We start from the raw sequence: 19,963 nt of genomic DNA, 5'->3' as shown, positions 1-19,963 counted from the left end.
ATCTTTGTCAACTTGTTACATTCTATGGCTAGATAAATAAATAAATAAATGTTTGCATAGCTTACTTTTTGATGACATGCGACGCGAATGCGAATACGACAGTCGTCAACATATTTTTTTTGCACAAAGAAGTTTACCAGTTTGTTGACTTTTGATGAACGTTGACACAAAACCTTTATACGTAAGTTGCTCATTATCAATTCAATCTTACGATCTTAAACTAATAAAATTGTCAATTAGTGATTGACATTATGGGTTTTTTTATTGCTCCAACCTTTAACCAAATTTCAGTTCAATGTCAACAACGACATGGCATGAGTAAACCAAAGTTACTACTAAAACTGAACTATTTGTGTTATTTAATAGTTATGCAAAATTTAAATTTAAATGTAAAGATTTGTATTTTTTTCATATAAAATATGGTTAACCTCTTCTGCTTCAATTTATCTATGGAGCATTGCTGCTACTATTTTGGACGATTCATAAAATAATTTAATTTCAACTTTTCATCGAGAACAAAAACTACTTTCATAATTTTTTTCTATTTGAGTTTAATCTGTACTTCCAAATTTGACAGGTGTAGAAGGGGAGGTTCATTAGCAGTTTTGATCTACTGTTACGGACCTGATTTCCTAGTTGAGCTCGAACAAAGAAGTCCAATCTGATTTTATTACCTATTTATTATTGTATTAGTATTAAACATACTTATTACAATGTGAGAATAATGGTCAAATTTTTTTCCTCTATTTTGTTACTACTGCATTTTGCGGATTATAAATTAAGATATAAAATAATAAATCAATCGGATTACCAAACTTTGTTAAACTCTTTGATAAGAGCTCCTCCTAGAGTTTTGTCCGATTACAAAATCATCATTGTCTGGATTAAAATATTTGCTGCAAAGCTTACATTTTCGTTAAACAATGAATAGGTTGGCATGAATGAGCACAAATTAGTTTGATAGCACAGAACAAAGGAGATGCGAAACATTTATTGCCAAAATAAAAGACTGAAATTATTTATTTCTGAAGAGAGGTGTTGATTGACTCGTTCATCTTGCTTGGTGCATTCGTCACAATTCGTCCCTACAGATTTCAACAGGTATGTAAGTAAAAGTCGAGATTTCGATGGAGGATTTCTAATTATTTATGTATTAAGTTATATGTTCCCCACACCCCATGAAGCAGAAAAGTTATAGCCTAAACTATAATGAAATGACTTTGCATTTTTACGAATCGTGAATCTCATTTCATTGTTCCTGTTAATTTGAGTAGGGACCTTGTCCAATTTTTAATAAAGAGATTTGCTCAAGAAAAGTTGATGATTTTAGACAAATTCATGGAAGACGTAAATACGTAAATATTACGGCAGACAGACGAGTTGATGAACTTGCGACAACTTACGTATGTTTTGTTCTTGTAGACGATGTAATTGTAAAACAATCAACCTTTGGCCCATCTCCATTCGAGACGATGACGACGATGTCATGCAGCGAATATAGTTCTTTCGAATAAATTTATCGTATTATAAATTGAAGAAGTATCATCATCTTTCGCTATATGTTGTTTTACGTAGTTCACGAAAATTCATATGTAAGTGGTGGAAACAAAGGCTCGCATAATATATTGCATGATTCCGTAAGTAACTGCTTAATCACTCAAGAACCAACAACTCATCCTTTTACTTGCTACTTAACCTTTACCTCATTATAGCAAATGGATGCAGAACAGCAAAAGTAATTTATTTATGAAATTTATTGGAAACATGCGATTTTGTCTTAATGCCAAGTAAAAAAAAACTTGACAGAATAAATCAATAGTTATAAGATTACGCATAAAAAAGCGGCGTAGTGTATTAAATAGTGTATGAATATTCAATAATTAATTTGTTTAGAAAAGTTGTCGAGTGACAAAAGGTTTCATATACAAAATATTGTGATTTGATGATGGAAAATATTTCTAATCAAGATTCCAACTATGTATCAATTAACTCTATTTCATCTCAGCTTTGGATAATTAAATGATTTTTCTTCTCTTTTGATTAAGCGTATTGATTCCTGCTTCTAAAAATTGTAAGTAACCAATTAAACCACCAACCGAGAGTGAACGATCATACCATAAACAAATCTATAATCGATCTTCGTAAGTGCTCTTTTGTCCTTTTCTTGGAGAATGATAGGTAAACAACAAGCATTAAAAAATACAGTAAATGTCAAGCATGATCACGTCAAATAATTTGAAGTGGCATCAAAATATGATATCCATCCTCCATTCGCATCGTGGCGCAGACAGTAATGCAGATTAAATCTGAAAAGCTATAAAATCGAACTCATTATTAATGACGATTCCCCTGCAGGCATTATTTAACAAGTACCTCTACCTATATATTCTCCTCAATTAATATCAATAATTTGACAACTTTCTAATAATTTTAGCTTTAATAATATATAAAAATTATAGCTGAATTCACATTTTATGACAACCGCACTAACCACTAGTAAAGTAATTATAATTACTTTATAAAGGTCGCACGTACGGTTGACGGTATGTATCAAGGATGCTATTACGGAACATTTTTAGTCTAGACGATTAAAGACGATTTTATCCCTGATAAGGCTAAAAATTAAAGGAAATCATAAGCTTATCACTTTTTCACTGACAACTGTACGTCCAAGCATGCACCATACACACATTTGTAATAATTCATATAAAAGTCAATTAAACTTTTCGTTACTGCTTTTCGACAGTTGCATTAAATGCAAACAATTGACAAGCGTATAAATTGCTAAAATGCAAATTGCGTCAAGGCTGTTAGGTCAAGGCTGATCAAACCACATAAATAAACTGCGAGTGGAGGAAACCGACAACTTGGATACGTACTTGCCTCCTTCTCATTTTAAAACAATGACGATAAGAATGATGTTTGACAGACAGATAATATAATTGAATGGTTGGTGTTGTTGGCAGTTACTTTATGGAGAAGCCGGGTCACGTGAAAATGCAATAAACAGAATCAATTATAATGTCCATAGGTCAAGACAACAATTGCAACAAGTACTTAAGTACTGCCAGTCTTTGTTTTGTTACATTAGCATTGACTTATTGTTTTTTGCATGCAGTGTGAGAATGCATTTTAAATCGTGGTGTTGGTGTTACTTTACATACTGCGTAAGTCATAAAGGATTGATAAGTGAATTACTTGTGATGGATGTGTCATTCATATGTCTCGCTTCCTGCTGGGAACTGGTAGTTTTTTGCAATGCAACGTGACCATATGCAACAATGCAAGTCTTTTATTATTATCAGGCTACACCCTCCTAAAAATGATAAAGGGTAGTAAAATAAAATATAAAATGAAACGCGGATACAATAGAAACAAAACAACGACGATTAACATATTAGTATTTTAAAAAAGTTGCTGTAATGAACGTCTCAGTCTTTATTCTTTTAAGAATTTCGTGGATTTACTTTTTATCAGGCAAGGACGAAGAACTGCACTGTGAATGTGCGGTGTCTTATCTACATATTTTTTATCCACGGGACGATGACTTAATTACTATTTAGAGCAGTTTGGTGATGCCAATAATAATATTCACACGAATAATAGCAGAGAGTATCGCAAAAAGGCATCAATTTTTTGTCAATAACATTTTTACATGAATCCAAAGACGCACTATTTAAAGGTTATTAAAATGCAACCGGGATGAATGCGTTGGAACTTTTGCAACAAGTTCAAGGAAAACTTACACTAATTACCTACTTATAATAATAATATGAGGATAACTTGGTTTGCTGAAACTCATTATATATTTATGTATGTATAACAAACGCCATTTCATCATGGTTTTTGTAGGAAGCTACAATATCTTTATCCTGGAAAAGGTCTATTTGCAAAATTTGCAGATCACTAAGGCTGCTTATGAAAAAACACTTGCACTAGATGTCGATTCCAAGTTCATACTGAGGTGTCATAGATTCATACCAAGTTGCTAAATGCCTGGACATAGTTTTGATGATGATGATATAATTATCATTTGTACACTAAAGCATTTAAACTTCAACTCGTATATCTGCCTAACTAGACCATAAGTTTAATTATTATTCGTTGAGTTGATTTAATTATTTCTGCAACCCACACCGTTTAAAAACATTTCACGCCCTAAGATATATACCGAGGACACAATGTAATGTAACTGGAAGTTATATAATTAATCACAATGTTGTGAAAATATTTATAATTATTAGCAGTAAACTAAATTATAAAAACTTGCATCCCCTTTGGAAGAAGAGATGAGGGAGTCTTCTTCTAAGTCACATCACAACGAGAAGAAGTTAGCCATCGCGGTACTTATTATCCATCCTACTATACATGGATGACGCATAAATGTACTATATGTGGTGAAATGTCGAATTTCAAATTATTGTTGGTTGTGGCGTTTTTAAAACACTTCTGACACTATGGTGGTTTAAGAAGCCAGGAGCATCGCACTTTTTAATTGTGTTGTAAATATGTGCGTAGTACACATTATTAATGTGACCAATTAATGTTTGGTGGAAGAATGTTCACATTAGAGTTGCTGAGCAAAACACTTTGAGGCTGGCCTGCTGTAACAAAGTCGCCAAGTAAGGGTACCGCTGTATAGTGAGTGACCGAGGCATTTGCCTGCATTTGATGAGACTGTAAAAAATTAATTAAAAATTTAATTTAGACCAAGAACTTTTAAAAATCAAATGCTTCAATCAGTCCTTGTCGGCTTACCATAGAACCTGGAAGCATCACAGCTTGAGGCATTTCTACAAGAGTGCTCATCCCGTCGACAAGACCATTCATCTGAACCCCGTTGACAAGTCCGTTTTCCATTGTCCAGATTTTGTCTGAAGGTGCCGTGGCGGTGTTGTGGTGACCTGGTGGTGGCTGAGGTGGCTGACCGGCTGTAATTAAACAATCATTAGAATATAGTTTAAAATGAGACAAAATTAAAAGAATCTAAAAGTTATTAATTAACTTGTACATGAATTATACAATATAACATTTTGTTTAATATTTTATTCTGCTTACTGTATCGGAAGTACGGGTTTTTAAGATCAAGAGTATTTGAAATTTTTTCTCCTTCGCAGTCTAACTCCATGAGCACATCATAACTTTGTCTGAAAGAAAGTGAGAGTTTGTTGTAGAAGTAAATCATACTTGTTTTATATTGCTCGGTTAGTTGGGTACCTCTTATTCGATATCAATTCAACTCTGCCAGTTAACTTTTGTCCTTGTTTTACGAAGAACGGTTTCTCAACCAAACAGCGTACCTAAAAAAACATAACATTTGTTAAAGCTGTCTTCAAAACGTAATGTATCACATTTCTTGACAAGGAGTTGTTTATTTGCTTACCTGATACCAGTGAGTTAACGGTTCGGTTGGAGCTATTGAATAAACGGGGGAACAGAGGGAAATTAGATTATTAAAATATTCTTAAATTATTACAATAAATTATGTATTAAATGAATTTTATATATTGTACCTGTGGATAACCAAACTGGTGTTACAGAGCCCTCGAAGGCAACATCAAACCAAAACGCTAAACCGTGAACCGTGCCAGCTTCCAAAATATCAAATTCTAAGGGGATACTAAGTTGATGCAAGTCAAACTCGGAGGCGGTCATAAAATCCACGGTATGTTTAACTGTTTTCGCGAGGCATATTCTAATATCGAAAGTGTCCACAACTGGCTGAAATTAGACAATTTATAGATAAGTAAGTGCTTGTATGGTTCGTTGACCTCGCTCATTTTTGTTTTCCTCTTTCGCTCTCCAGCAAATATAGACTCTCAGACTAGCGAAAGAGAGTTTTGTTGCAGTTCTTAAAAAGTTTACTTTAAAAGTAGACTTTCTCATAGACCTTTCGCTCTACAGCAAATTAATTTGATAAATAAATAAATAATTTTATACATAGCAATTAATTGCTGAGTAAAGGATGGAGTTAAATTACGAAATTTTAAATTTACAAACGCTTCCTGTTGTCCCAATTCATCGCCGAGAAATTGTCGATCGAGGTCCCGCACCACCGTTCTGTCAAGTAATGACGGTGTCGGAAAGACGTGGGGCAAACGTTGGTGGAGGTGAGTTTTTTGTAAATGATTGCTTTCTTTTTTTAAAAAAAAATTGTAAATAGTCTAACTATTATAATTGGAAATTAATTATCACGTGTTGCAATTATGTAGGAGTGGAAGTAATAAAAGATGCTTTTTATGGGATTGCCAGACCAGCTGAACAAGCTGTAGAAAATGCTCCAATTTACTCTAACCCCGAAATGTTGTCTCAAGAACCTCATCCAGATGATAGGGACCTTCCTCTTTGTCAAGTAGAACGTGACGTCGCTATCGACATGATTCAAAGAGCTGGAACTGAAGGAATTGATGTTGAGGGGACAGATTTCAAATTAATTTGGATGCCAAAGTGTCCTAAAGGTTGGTGTCAACCAGTGGAACGAGTGTCAGACCAACTTAGTATAAAACGAGCGGTAGGAGTTAGAAATGATGGATCCACCATATACAAATATGATCCAATATGTACTTATTTAGGTAACTATATACATCATTCAACCATATAATTATAATGCTCAAATTGTCTCATGATTCTCATTAATATTGATAGATTGCTTCAACTATTATGGAACTCGGGTGACTGAAGAGAATCCAACATGTGTTTTGCATAAGGGGCCAAATACCGGTTTCATGGTATTTGAATATGGAACACTGTCTCATCCACCACTTTCTGTACTTCAAACTATTGAACACCGATTTGTTTCATTTACGTACTTAAATGACTCCAAGAGAGAAGATCACATGAAAATTGGAATGCAGAATCTCACTCAACCAGCTGGCCAAGAATTAAGAAGACAATTTTTCAATGCTCGAGAGGATGCTGAGAAAACTTATGCTCTCTGGAAAACTTCTGCAATGTTTATGCAACTTCACTCTCCATCATTCAAGTATATTGGTAGTTCAATTTCATTGGCAGTTGGATTAGAAGATCAGCTCAAGCAAGAACTAAGAACAACATATGGACTTCAGCTTAAAGTAACAGCCATCCTTCAGGATCAAAGAGAAAGTCACAAGATTCCATTCCCATTTGGCATAGAAGCAGCAAAAGCAGATAAATTGGCAGATTTGGTCAGCTCCACCCACGGTGCTCTCTACGTTGTCTGTGATGATAAGATCATGTACGGTGGTCAAAGTGTCTCTGCTGATGAATCGAGTCTCCATCGTTTATTGGACAGGGACACCATCAGCAACTACAAGCGGATGTTTGGTGGAAATCCAAAACTCGTAACAATTGCGAGCGTACCAAAAGGAGCGAGATCACAAGACTTGAAGAAAATGGAATCTCATCTTCATGTCGCATTGTACTTAGCTTATCTATTTCGTTTAAGAAACCCATTCCACCAAAACTACCAAATTTACCACCCTTATTCTATCAACAAGGAGACTAACTCTTCTAATTTCGGTACTCTGTCGTGGAATATGATTCAGCAGTTTGTGTTTCGGAAATTTGGAGTTAAAATTGAGCTGTGTCATGTGTAGATATTAATTTTTGTTGTAGTATTTTTTTTGGTGGCAACAATGCTCTAAATTCACTATTGTTGTTCACCATCACCTGCCGGAAATATTCTTTCATTGCTGCCGATCGTAATGACCCAAGGTCTACACCATGAAAACAGTTTTGCTGCCTGCAAATTGGTTAAGTTTGTCAGTATAATAATTCAAGAAAATTATCATCCTTCACCAACTTAAACTCTTTTACAACATACCAGAAATTTGCTTTAGTGCATTGTTCCATATACAGAGCCTCGTCATTAAAAGGTGTAACGTGAAGATCTAAATAAAGGTTGGAAAGAAATGTTTGTTAAATCATATTTATCAAATTAAGGTTAATACATTGGATAATTATTGTGACGCAAAAATGGCTTACCTCCTCTACTGGGAAACATTTTACCTAAAAACAAAATGGAATCCTATTTATAATGTTCTTAAGCAGGAGCAGTAATAACAATTAATTGTTGTATGTCAATTCACCTTCTGGTTTTAACCATTTTTTAGCATGAAGATAGGTTTCTAACATTCGCTCATTGTACAACATGTATCCCATGGGTTCTGAAATAATAGCGTCAACTTTTTCGGGCAACTCTATCTCTTCAATTTTTCCTGGCACAACGATTAACTTTGAGCCTAATCCATTTGCTGCTGCTAATGTCTAAAAAATAATGTAATTTAAAATAATTTAGTTAATCTGAAAAATCTGTTGGAGTTATAATAACGTATGTGGAAATATAAACCTCAGCGTGAATGGCCATACTACTTGCTTCAACAGCGTAAACCTTCTTTGCTCCGGCTTGTATTGCAAAGAATGATAAAATTCCTGAGCCAGCTCCAACATCGAGAATAATTTTATCTTGAAAATCTTTAATATTCGAAAGTATTGCTTTCTGATACGTCGCAGTACGAATGTAATCTTGCATCATATTTTGCTGTTGTGACAAATAGCCGTAAAACTGAAAGGATTAAAAATGGAATGTTAATTCCTTATCGTAATAATAATCCCATAATAATTGGCAAATTACTTGAAAATATTGAAGCGCAGACGATTCCTCAGTTCGAACAGCAAACAAAGAACTATCGTTTCCTTTCAATGCTTTCGTTATTTGCATATGTAAAGTGGCTGCGTCTAAATCACGAACGAAATACATTGAAAACTCTAACAAATTAAAATTAATAATTGTATGTTTTACCTTGTTCAGAAGGCATCTTTAGAAAAATTGCTTCAGTTTCAGTTGGCAAGATGAATCCGGTCCGTCCTATTTTTATAGGAGGTGAAGACCTTTCTACCACAGTTTCAAATAATCTCAAAGACGTGTCTTCTGCAGCAGGGTCTGTAGGGCCTGCATTACATATTATAATTGACGGTACAATTAAGTCAAAATAAGTAGTAATGTAATAATTAGCAACTGTCTGACTATTTTCTTTACCATTATCTTCTTTATACAAAAACACGGTCAGCCCTTGAGGATCATAGACAACTCGTAGATTTAAAGAGTCTGTCGAAATAGGGTCGTGTTTTCCCGTTTCGTGAATCGTGTAGGCCAAAACACCTTCGTAACTGCTGTACATTTTGTCAACTTCCATTGTGTCCTCCAGCTTGCTAAAACTTGAATCTGCAAACAATTTTAAAAATCATCAAGATCAAATAAATCGTACAATTTTTCTTTAAACAAACACCCTCAATAAAATATGAAATAGAAATACCCTTACTACTAAAAAAGATGAAATAATATTCGTCTCCCTCCAACTGAACTTGCTTCGCCGCCGTAATCAGTAAATTTTATTTTACAACCTTACTAAACCACAATATATTTAAGTCAACACCACCACTCTTTTGCTCTTCACTTCTTTCTCCTCGATTAAATTATTCATCAAGTCAAACAATCTCTCATTAGTAAATTATTACTACAAATCAATACCCACAGACTATTATTATCGATTATCAATTATCGAATTATTGGGACAATCAACAACACAAACAAAAATGCAATCAGTAGTTTGTTGTCGTTTAAAAAAACACACACGAGTCTCCTCCACTTCGAACGAAAGGCTTTTCACCTTTGTTTTACCAGCCAACTAACAATCCAGTCAGTCAACTCAATTGTTCTCAGCAGCAGCAGCAGTAGAAGTGTGTCTGCAGGTATTATTAAGTGGAGACGGAAAGAAAAAGAATTGATGCCTTCACAACCCGGCTCATTTTTTGTAATGATGATACAATTGCTTTTGCTTCTCCAATTTCTCATCCAATAAACACCTGGATCATCACCACCACCACCGTTTACGCCAAAAGATTCACCCAGTAGATGGCTGGTGATGGCTTCAAACTTGTGCAATTTCGGTCAACAAAGAAAAACTCGGCATTGAAATGAAACGAAAAGAAAATTGAGAATCGAGAAAATTGAGAAAGGTCAAATGGTTTTGATAGTGAAATTTTAGATTCGTATCTTTTTAACTATATTACAGGTAATAAAAGGTGTGTAAATTAAAATTAATGGTAATCGTAAGAAATTGATTCTCACCAGTCTCATTTTCAGTTAGTGACGACATTTGTCACACTTTTTTGGATGATGAAAGGATAGGAAGGATAAATCAAAAACGATTCGTACCACGTCGTCATCAGCATAATTTAATCATCATAACCTGGAATAATATAATAATATTGGAACCGATTTGGTTTGCTAGTAAAGTGCAGGTATGTGTTTTCTGGTGAAAGTGAGGTGATTGATGATGGCGATCCTTCAATCTCTTTCAAGGCTGAGGTTCGTCACTTTTGTTATCTACTTGCGTCATAATATAAGCTTCTTATCATAATTCGAAAACGTATCAGTTTTTACGATACGACTCGATGATGGAACTGGGCAGGTTTTTGTAATGTGAAATGAAATGGAACTGGAAGGAAGGGATCATCTTTCCCTTCTTCTAGGATTTCAAAGAGAAAGTAATCGGGGAATTGGAGAGTAAGAAAAGAAGTGAGACAAAGGAACGAGTGAAGCGCAGAGTAATTTTTTATTGGCTGAGGGAACCACCATCTCCGGAATTGGGAAATTGTCAATAAATATTTTATGAAGGTGAAAAAGAGATCTTGCATGTACATATTACGACCAAAGTCCCTCTGATCTAGTTATAAAGGGAAGGGATAGAATTACATTTTGAGATGTTTGGGTTTTATCGAATGACAATGATGGCATTATCGCAATCTCGTGATAATGTAAGGAAGAAGATACGATCCAGGAATTATTGGTCTGTCGGAAATGGGAAATATATCATTTTTTTGAGAGACTTACATATTTTATTGAAACGTCATAAAGTAAACGTATGTACCACCGGATTATTAGCATCTCAAGTCGCAAACTTGCTATTCTTACATAAAACTTGATAACACATTTTGAAGCAAATTGAGATGTGAGAAAATCTGAAAATCTCACCAAAATGTTGGACAAAAAATAATTGACTGCAAACATTTAGTATGGCACTAAAATGTCTTCCTGCCTATTACAATTGTATGCAGTCCGACAATTTATCGCCATATAAAACCATATAACATTTTGTCATTTAATACGTTGTTTGTTTAATTGCATAACAAATATGCACCATATAAAGGAATAACACCATGTAACTTTCTCCAAGTAAAAGCGCCATGTACGACATGCATACAAATGCGTGTGTCTGGGTAATAAAATAATATACGGCATGAGTCCGGCCAGAACCCTTTATTTCACCCCACTTAATATAGTATTATCGCATTTCCGTCAATGCAGATAAGAAAGAAACGTCCCAAAAAGAAAAATAGGGGTATTTAGTTTGTCTAGGGGGTTATTTAGTACATAGTTTGCTATTTCGACAGCCGTCTGACCGCTCAAGGCTGCTTCCACACAGCCAATTCGTTCTTCTCAGATTGTAAATGCCAATGTCAAGTTCTTCCATGCAACCCTTTTCATGTTGAACTACTGCAGCCAAGCAGGATATACGTACGCAGTCCATGCGATGATATCGACCCAAAGAAAGCAAGCAAACTTTTCAATCGCGCTTTGTTTCTTCAGGATTATAACGGAGAGAAGAAAGCCTAATGCAAAAAAATACATGTGCACCAAGTGGGCTGGACATATATGTTAGTGATTCAGGTTACAACGAGATTTGGCATTTGTTTCGAGAAGTAGTAACCGTAACGAAATTATCGAGCAGTTTGCATCCTATCCAATTCTACTCGAGGGGATTTATTTCGAGGAGTACTTTCACATCCTGCCCTGGACACCTCCTATTTCCAGATACACTCACGACAATCATGTCGCATTAGCCAAAAAAAGTTTTGCGAGCAAAAAGTTCCCATTATTACTTTGCATGAAATGCTTTGCTTCTGCATCATGGATTCTTTATTCAGTCAGAAAAGGTTTAACTGATCCAAGCCCCTGATAAATAAATAAAAAATCTGCTTTACATATTACCCTTGCAATATTTCTCTCAAGTCAAACTTTGTACCCAAAATGAAGTACATGTAAGGGATTAGAGAATTCTAGTTGATCTCCTTTGGGTCCCATACCCAACACTTTCTCTGACTTTTTTTGGCTACATGCACGAACGAAATGCGCGTCATTCTAGTCAAAATGTATCCTTTTCACTTTTACTACCCTACTTTGTAAACTACTGCATCATATCCCGAGACTACTTTGCGTATCATCTGAATCCTGATTTTCGTCATCAACTTTTACCTTTATTTTGACGACAGGATTTTTTTATCCTTTCCAACTTTCTCCATAACTGAACCCACTTTCACTTCTACTACACAACAATTTTTACTTTGTGGAAAGGAACCGGATGCAATCCCGGATGGAGGTGAATGAGTGGTCGCCTACTTCATGATACTGGGACATGCAGCATTGAGATAGATGAGGCAGGGGCTCTCTCTTCGTTAAAGTTGGTTAAGCCTAAACCACTAACGGTTACATACCAGTAGTGAAATGCCTGCATTGGTTTTCATCCCAGCTTAGACTTTCTCTCTCTCTGCATCAAGGGACGGTGTTCCAAAGTTGTATATAGTAAAGTAGACTTGGTGTTTGTATTACCACAACTGTGACTGCAGCAGGAGCAACCTAGACTCCAAAGCGAGTTGGAGAAAGCCGGGTCGATGATGCGATTTCTTTGCAATCCACTGTTTCTCTGGTCTTGCTGCTACTATATTACGGCTCACTTTTTCATTCTTCTTGTGGTCCCGTAGATGCCTAGTTCTCAAGTTCCCTCTACTTCCAAACTGTGAGAAGAGAAGGTCACATACATATTTTCATATGTAGCGGACCACATGCAGAAACCGAAAAGCCTGACTTTTGGAGAAAGTATGTGTGTACCAGCACGAGTACCAGTCAGCCTTTGAATTCAGACAGGCAGGGAGTCCCTCCTAGTAAAATATGTATATATATCTATGCGAATTTAATCTCATACGTATGCATGCACCATTCTTTTCCTGCGGCACTTATACGCTCCATCCATCCCTACCAACCAGGCACCTGGTATATGTACGAGTACATATCTATTATTATCTCCTCTCCGCTCTTCCGAGTCAAGACTTAATTTAGAGAAAGTATGAAATTGAATAGAAATATGCGGGCGAGTTTGGTCGATGGATGGTGGAATGCGGCTCATGCTGGTCCAACCGACATTCTGGTCTGGCATTCAAGTATTCAACGTACATACCCTTACTAATAGACAGGGCTACGAGTTATATGTTGACTTTTGCAATTACATAGAATTTGCACTGTCAGTGGAAATCCTTTCCCCCAGTTTTAACTTTATTAAACCTAGCGGACCACCAGACTTTCTCAAGTAATGACACAGCCAAACTTGTGATGAAAGACTTCAGTTTTGAACCAGCATCGTAATCCGGCTTTTAAATGTTTAATGAATCCACTTCTCTTAATGAAATAGAAGAGCTGCATACCTATCTCGTAGAGCGCAGAATGGTGGGTGTAGAATCAAGTGGGAGCTGCAGGGCGTTAAGTGAACACATAAAATAAAATCGCAGCCAAGTAAGCAATGGGAACGTCTTGACAGAAAGAGCTCTCTTTCACTCTACACAATACCAAATTGTACACAGATGTGACACAAATAGGGAGACGTGCACCTATCCCTACTTTCTCCCTACTTTCTCCCTACTTTCTCCGCGTTTCCTTCAGGGTTGAAGGTTTAACCTCGCTTTATCTCACTTGCCCTTTAGAGCCGTTTGCATGTGCATGCGACATTTTTTTCCTTCCTCGTTCCTACCCTCTCCCCTCATTTATTTCGATTCAGAAACTTTATTGTCGGCATTTTAAGCAGAAAAGATGCTGGGACGGGACAATTCGTGTTGGTATATGCACATGCAACTAACTCTTCCCCAGATGGGTTTAAGTTTTCAGTCAAGGATTCATAGAATTTGATTGCTTTGCAAATAAAAGTTGCAGACATTTACGAATATGTATATGGCCTGTAGTAGCTGTCTGTGGTCGTTATTATGTACAGGGCAAATAACATTAATCTGCAAACCGGCTCTTCTCCCATCCCACGAAGATATTGAGCAAAATCATGCCTCTGAAAACATAACATTTGATATTTCATGTTCATCGCCAGGAGCTGCAGACAGCCATTTTGTTCGTCTAGAGAAAGTTATTAAAAAAGTATGTACAAACTCTCCATCCCTGCTTTCGTCACAAATCAAACTAACTTTCTCTTCCCCGAAACAGCTTGAAAGTTCATATTTCCAAAAAAATCGTGGTGGTGGTGAAATATTTAATATGAAATTAATTTCCTTAATTACTTTCACTTCCTCTACATAAAACCTTCTTAAACACGAATCATACTTCCCATTTGGATCATTTATCAACATTAATTTCTCCATTAAAGTAATGTCTTGATGGCCTCATGAAACTAAAGTGGACTTAGCATACATAATCGTCCCTTGGAAGAGCATTACTTACTGCGACATGCAGGGGAACATAATCGAGTAAATGGTGTACGTTTCCGAGTAGAATTTCTTTAATATTGCAGAACCACCGAGAGAGAACTGGACTAGGCCAAGATCACGACCAACATCAGCAGCAGCAGACGCTTATTTGTACTTCCATATATATTCGGAGATTGGGGAGAAAGCTTCTCTCAGTTGCGATCGTGCAGCAGAGTCGGAGGCATTGGTCGTCGTCCGTGGACTCGTGGAGCGTGAAAGTTCTGCAGTGAAAGCTCTGCACCACACTTGCATCCAATCAAGTAACACACTCCGCACTGTTTCTACTTCCTGCCATCTCCTACAAATTGGCAATGCCACCACGACTTTGGTCATTACCAGCACCTCCACACTTCAGATTCACGTGTTACTCGCAATAAGCGCCGGTCGTATCGTAATCCTTTTGAATAATCCGGCCCGATTTAACGTTGCCGTTAATGGATCAGTCATTAATTGGCGTGGGAGAAATAAAAGAAGAAATTAACTACCACCACCACCTCGCCATTACGAGAAGCAGGGATGGATTTGCTGGTCCAAATCAGGAAAGAGGTCGACGTGGCGGCCTGCTGCACCGCTTGGTGCACGGATATTAAAAAGTTCAACGTTAAGAAGCCATGCTGCGGATATACACTGCATAATGGATTGGTCGCAATTGCAATTTTGGATGTGGTAAGGGAAACGCGAGTTGAATTAGGAATTACATATTTGTAATGGAAATGTTACTATTGTATTTGCAGATAGGAGCGGTTCTCGCAATTCTACCCTTGGTAATTATGTTGGTGTCCGTAACGGTTTTTAGAGATCTTATGCAAAGCATTAGAGAGGATTTGTCTCTCCTACCGATGGATTCGGCCAAAACTGTGGAAAAGTCATGTAAGCTGTCATAAAAACTTTCTTATGGTTTCAATACGAAAAAAACTCTTGCAAAACTCGTAAAGTTTTTGTCACAATAAGTATTTAATAGTTCCATGTATTTGTTCTTGTTCTTCTTCTTTTAGTCACTATGTTTCTGTCTATCCTCACTCTCGTCATAAGTGTCAGTCTCCTGGAGTTCTATCTGGCCATGTTGTTACTCCACCAAGTAAGTTACATAATTCCGTATCCCCTAGAGATACGGAACCTAAAATTTATTTATTTACATTACGTTAATTAAATAACTATTTTTTTTATTTGTGTTCGAAAATAATTCATGTACAAAAAACCTCAAGTAGTTTAATCTTTCTTAAATTGGCCCAGCATTGGCTCAACCCCCCAAAATAACTTAACAAAGTCACAGATCTCTCCCCAGGAAGTAGAGTCAACAAGACTTATAGAGACACACTTATTTGTTGAATAGCCTAGATCAGAGTTAGGTCGAATGGGATTACGCAACCCTAACAAGTATGCAACATAACCTGCAATAATCATTTTAGCCTCAATCGTCTTTGTCTTCTTCTTCTCCTTATCATCATCATCACACTTGGCGAGTAGGTAGCAGGTCAAGGTGGGAGCTTTTAGTGGGGGTGGATAGGTACATGATTCTTCTGCTCTACCTAACTCTCTATCTCTCTGCCGTAGTCCATCTATCTCCAATTCCCTGTCTTTCTGGCGTTTATCAGTGATTCGTTTGTACTCATTAACACCATCACTTTTGTTTCCTGTGAGACGGTCCTTGAAATCGGGGGTATCACTCCACCCAAAGTACCACATGTTCCGACTCATGATGGCATATAAAAACGACTTCCCTTTGCCCGGTTTTTGTAATGCTGCTGCTGCTGTTGCGGTAGTGATGAAGGTGGTGGTGGTGGGAGTGGTTGTGAAGGTGCTGGTGAGGAAGTACTCTCCTGGAAACAGATACTTGACCTCTACCCTCTCCTCCGGTGTCAAGTGGCGACGAATTTTGAGCTCCATCCCCAAGTCCTTCAGTCGAACATCAAGCTCACCCTTCATATCGTAACACAAAGGGATGAGATCATTCAAATTAATGATGGGTTGAGTTCCGGGGGCTAGTTTCATGAACATTCCGATTGTCTAAAAATGCATAATAATAATGTTAAAGTGACAACTCTTTACTCGATAATGCAGATTTTCGGATCTATTTCACTCACAGACTCTAATGACAACTTTTTGAGAGCGTCTCCCTCGTTGGCAAAGTGTGTCATGGAAATTGGCTTTGGAATGGGACGAGTTTTTAAACCTTTCGTGGCACAATAATTAAACCAAGCCGAGTTTCTAGAACACGCACGACCAAGGTTAAATTCCACCGCATCATCCTTCTGTTCGTCGGATACATTTAATTTAACGGAGAGTGCAAATTTCATGTGAAGTTGGACCAACACGTCTCTCCGATTATAGTCGGGTACTTTCACCACGGTATAAACTGGCTCAGGTTGATGATAAGTACATTTTGGAAGGACATCAGTTGCGAGTGTTTGCTGGTACTGGTAGCATTCTATACAATAATATTGACACATTATTTCAATGCATTTCACAAACAATAATTAATTCACATGAAATATACTCACTGGGTTCAGTACAAAGCCTCAAAGCTTGATAAGCGCCTACTCCGTTCTCAACTTTTGGTTTCTCTACACACAAATGAATAAACCCGGTGGTGGGGGCTTTATGAATGATGAGACTCCATCCAGGCTTATCAATGACAGGGACACGACCACCTTTCTTAAAAATCTCGGTAAAAAGAAGTTCCCTTTGCTCATCAACCAGTCCCACGTCTTCTTGCGTCAAGATAAGTTCTGGGGACGCCTCGTCTACGTTCAGACCGGCAGAGGAGGTAGACTCGGCACCAGCCAACTCCAGTATTTTCCGTTTAATGAGATCTACCCCTTCACCTATATAACATCATGTTTATTATAATTTAGTAATTAACCAATAATAATAATGTTCACCCACCTTTTGTTATTCTTCCGACTCGAGAATCCGGTGTAACAACATATTTTATTTGAAACTCGTCAGCCAAATCCCCCTCTTTAATATTAATTCCCCTCCCATCTCTCAATCGTCTCTCTTCCTTCACCTCCATATCCTCCTCTTGAGCAACGAGTGACCACTGCACGGGTTGAAAATCCGGGTCGTCTCGAGCAGAACTTGTGGCGGTCACCAATTTCCTCTTCTCCTTATCTTCCGTCCCAGCCGGATTCAGTTGACCAAGGGGAGCGAGAGGATGTTTCGCTTTCTCCACGGTTAATAGTTTGTCAGGGGTGGGTAGAAGTGGCGCAGGGGTAGGCTTCACTTTCTTGGCACTGTAATACACAATATACATTTAAATAATAAAAATATACATTTAAATAATAAATTATTATTCGGAGGAGGAGGAAAAAAACTCACGTCTTTTGTTCAGCAGTAGGATTAGAAGCTCCAGCAACGTTCTTCTTCTTAACCACGCGTGGTCTCTTCCTCTGACTTAATTGGAAGTCGTCGTCGTCTGACCTTGACCCGCCCCCCTCCATTATCAATTAAAAAAAGTGAAAGTAAACAGAGCAAAAAATAAGGTTGTTGGTTGGTTGGTGGGCCGGTGAGTAGAGCGAAAGGAGGATGAGTTCTATAGTGAATTCCCACTTATGATGACCGGGGGATTGTAACACACTAATATTACAATCTGCTACTCAATGCGCACAAAAAGGTGCTTTCACTCACTACTTTCTTTCCCCTGTCAATCCCAAAACAACGAACCATATTAGTATTCTTGGCTCACAGCGTGGCCTCATTTATTCCAGGGCAATTTCTCACATCCTTTTTGTTTTTATTGTTCTGATAATTCATAAATTCACGAACAAAGCTGTTGCATTCAAGTTTCTCGCTTTGTTTGTTTGACATTATTGACTTACTTGCTCATTGATTGCTTACCATTTTCGACACGTCCTCCCCATCTCAAATTTACATCCACGTTGCTTTTACTTGCTTAAAAAGTTGACCTGCCTAAAAGTTGAGTTTGGCTAACTTTAAAATATATATTTGCTTATTGCCGTCCTTCCCGTCTAGCTCGTGACTTAATTAAGATTCATTTCCCGTTTATAGAAGAAGCTCACCAGTTGTTACAAGTGGTGGAGATTGGTGGTCGTGGTCCTCATCGCCATTCTGTTCGGGATCTCATCCATCATCATCGAGGCGTACAGGATTCCTCTCCTTGTTTTGGGCTGCATCCTCTGCGGCTACAAAATGTATTGCTACTGGATCGTCACGCTGTACATTGCGACGATCGGGACAATGGAGAAAGATAGTGAAATGACCCTGCCAACCGTGTGCAGTGAAATTGACAACTTCACACAGATATAAGTAATTAAGTACTTAACTCAAACAAACTTAATGAAGCAGAGTAATCTACATATTTAAATAGCTAGACTTTCTTCACCCAACCCGAATAATGAAATGACAAACACCACAAATATCAATTAGATGTTGTACGATGTAAATCCATGATTAGCATATTGCCCCAGTTCATACATAAATACGTATTTAACTCTTATTAATGGACTCTGCATTAATTAATTAGACTAATTTTATCCCAATAATAATGACAATCCTGTACAATCCAGTACTCCAATTATTAGATTGGAAGATAGAACCCTATACATTTTGTATTATGTCAAACAAACCCGGTAGAACTTTCACCCTGATTAATTACACCTTTCTCAACACATCCATCACTTAAATACTCTACACTTCGTACTACGCAAATTAAACACCAGAAAAAGACATTTCATAGCCTGCCTCTGGATCAAAGCCAAAACTAACTCAACTAACTCATTACTCATTATTATACTCACTCAACTTACTCATTAATACAATTCTGAATGAACTGATGACAACTAACTCGCATGAGATTGAATACGCTCTCACTCAACCCACTCACTTACTACTAATAAATAATCAATTAATAATGATTAATTTATAATCGCATTTGATAGAAGAGTTATTTATTAGAACGCAAAAGATTGAATCCAAATGTCGTGATACTACATATTTCGCTCTCAACCAACAATCTGTGACCTTATGAAATATTATGTACCTTCATTGTATGACTGTCAGTGTACTGTATTATAGTAATTAATTACACACATTACAAAAATTAACTAACTAACCTGTTTAAACTTGTACGATTTAGATATTATGTACTATACTATGTGTATATGCAAATATACGTATAAATTTATCATATATAATGTTGATGATCCCGATGTTGATGATAGAAAACTTTTGTTTGAATAAATAACCAAAATTTGGTATAATTCAAAAACACATTTAAGGAAATATTCATGAGTATTACTCATGAATATCGAAAGCATATGTATTTGAAACTAACTTCGATAACCGAGATCAATTTCAATTCGGTTAACTTTGTTATTTACATGAAAAGTTATAAATTCCATGAAAAATTCATTTTTTCATGGGACAATTCCGACAATAGAAA

At 36.8% G+C, this 19,963-nt stretch overlaps 3 protein-coding genes across 3 annotated transcripts; 1 reads left to right on the top strand and 2 right to left on the bottom strand.

The window, feature by feature from the left end:
- Positions 1–3,397: 3,397 nt before the first annotated feature.
- On the bottom strand, positions 3,398–9,836 carry LOC110853921 (histone-arginine methyltransferase CARMER). The gene is made up of 15 exons (XM_022102285.2): positions 9,300–9,836; positions 9,017–9,202; positions 8,780–8,929; positions 8,612–8,715; positions 8,327–8,542; positions 8,067–8,244; positions 7,963–7,986; positions 7,802–7,868; positions 7,648–7,720; positions 5,514–5,721; positions 5,384–5,415; positions 5,218–5,300; positions 5,059–5,147; positions 4,759–4,931; positions 3,398–4,677 (listed from the first exon to the last, which is right to left on the bottom strand). The coding sequence occupies exons 2-15, from the start codon at positions 9,171–9,173 to the stop codon at positions 4,528–4,530; spliced, it is 1,704 nt and encodes a 567-aa protein (XP_021957977.1). The 5' UTR covers positions 9,174–9,202; positions 9,300–9,836; the 3' UTR covers positions 3,398–4,527.
- Positions 9,837–14,680: 4,844 nt separating this feature from the next.
- LOC110854283 lies at positions 14,681–19,791 on the top strand. The gene is made up of 4 exons (XM_022102710.2): positions 14,681–15,225; positions 15,294–15,429; positions 15,555–15,637; positions 18,571–19,791. The coding sequence occupies exons 1-4, from the start codon at positions 15,076–15,078 to the stop codon at positions 18,826–18,828; spliced, it is 627 nt and encodes a 208-aa protein (XP_021958402.2). The 5' UTR covers positions 14,681–15,075; the 3' UTR covers positions 18,829–19,791.
- LOC110854282 lies at positions 15,495–18,080 on the bottom strand. The gene is made up of 5 exons (XM_022102709.2): positions 17,881–18,080; positions 17,446–17,795; positions 17,061–17,384; positions 16,644–16,987; positions 15,495–16,566 (listed from the first exon to the last, which is right to left on the bottom strand). The coding sequence occupies exons 1-5, from the start codon at positions 18,000–18,002 to the stop codon at positions 15,769–15,771; spliced, it is 1,938 nt and encodes a 645-aa protein (XP_021958401.1). The 5' UTR covers positions 18,003–18,080; the 3' UTR covers positions 15,495–15,768.
- Positions 19,792–19,963: the final 172 nt, after the last annotated feature.

Source organism: Folsomia candida, unplaced genomic scaffold (assembly GCF_002217175.1).
Source record: "Folsomia candida strain VU population unplaced genomic scaffold, ASM221717v1 Fcan01_Sc009, whole genome shotgun sequence".
Classification (NCBI taxonomy): Eukaryota; Metazoa; Arthropoda; class Collembola; order Entomobryomorpha; family Isotomidae; genus Folsomia; species Folsomia candida.
Note: the sequence above shows the minus strand (reverse complement) of the source record. Positions and strands in the feature narration are given on the sequence as shown.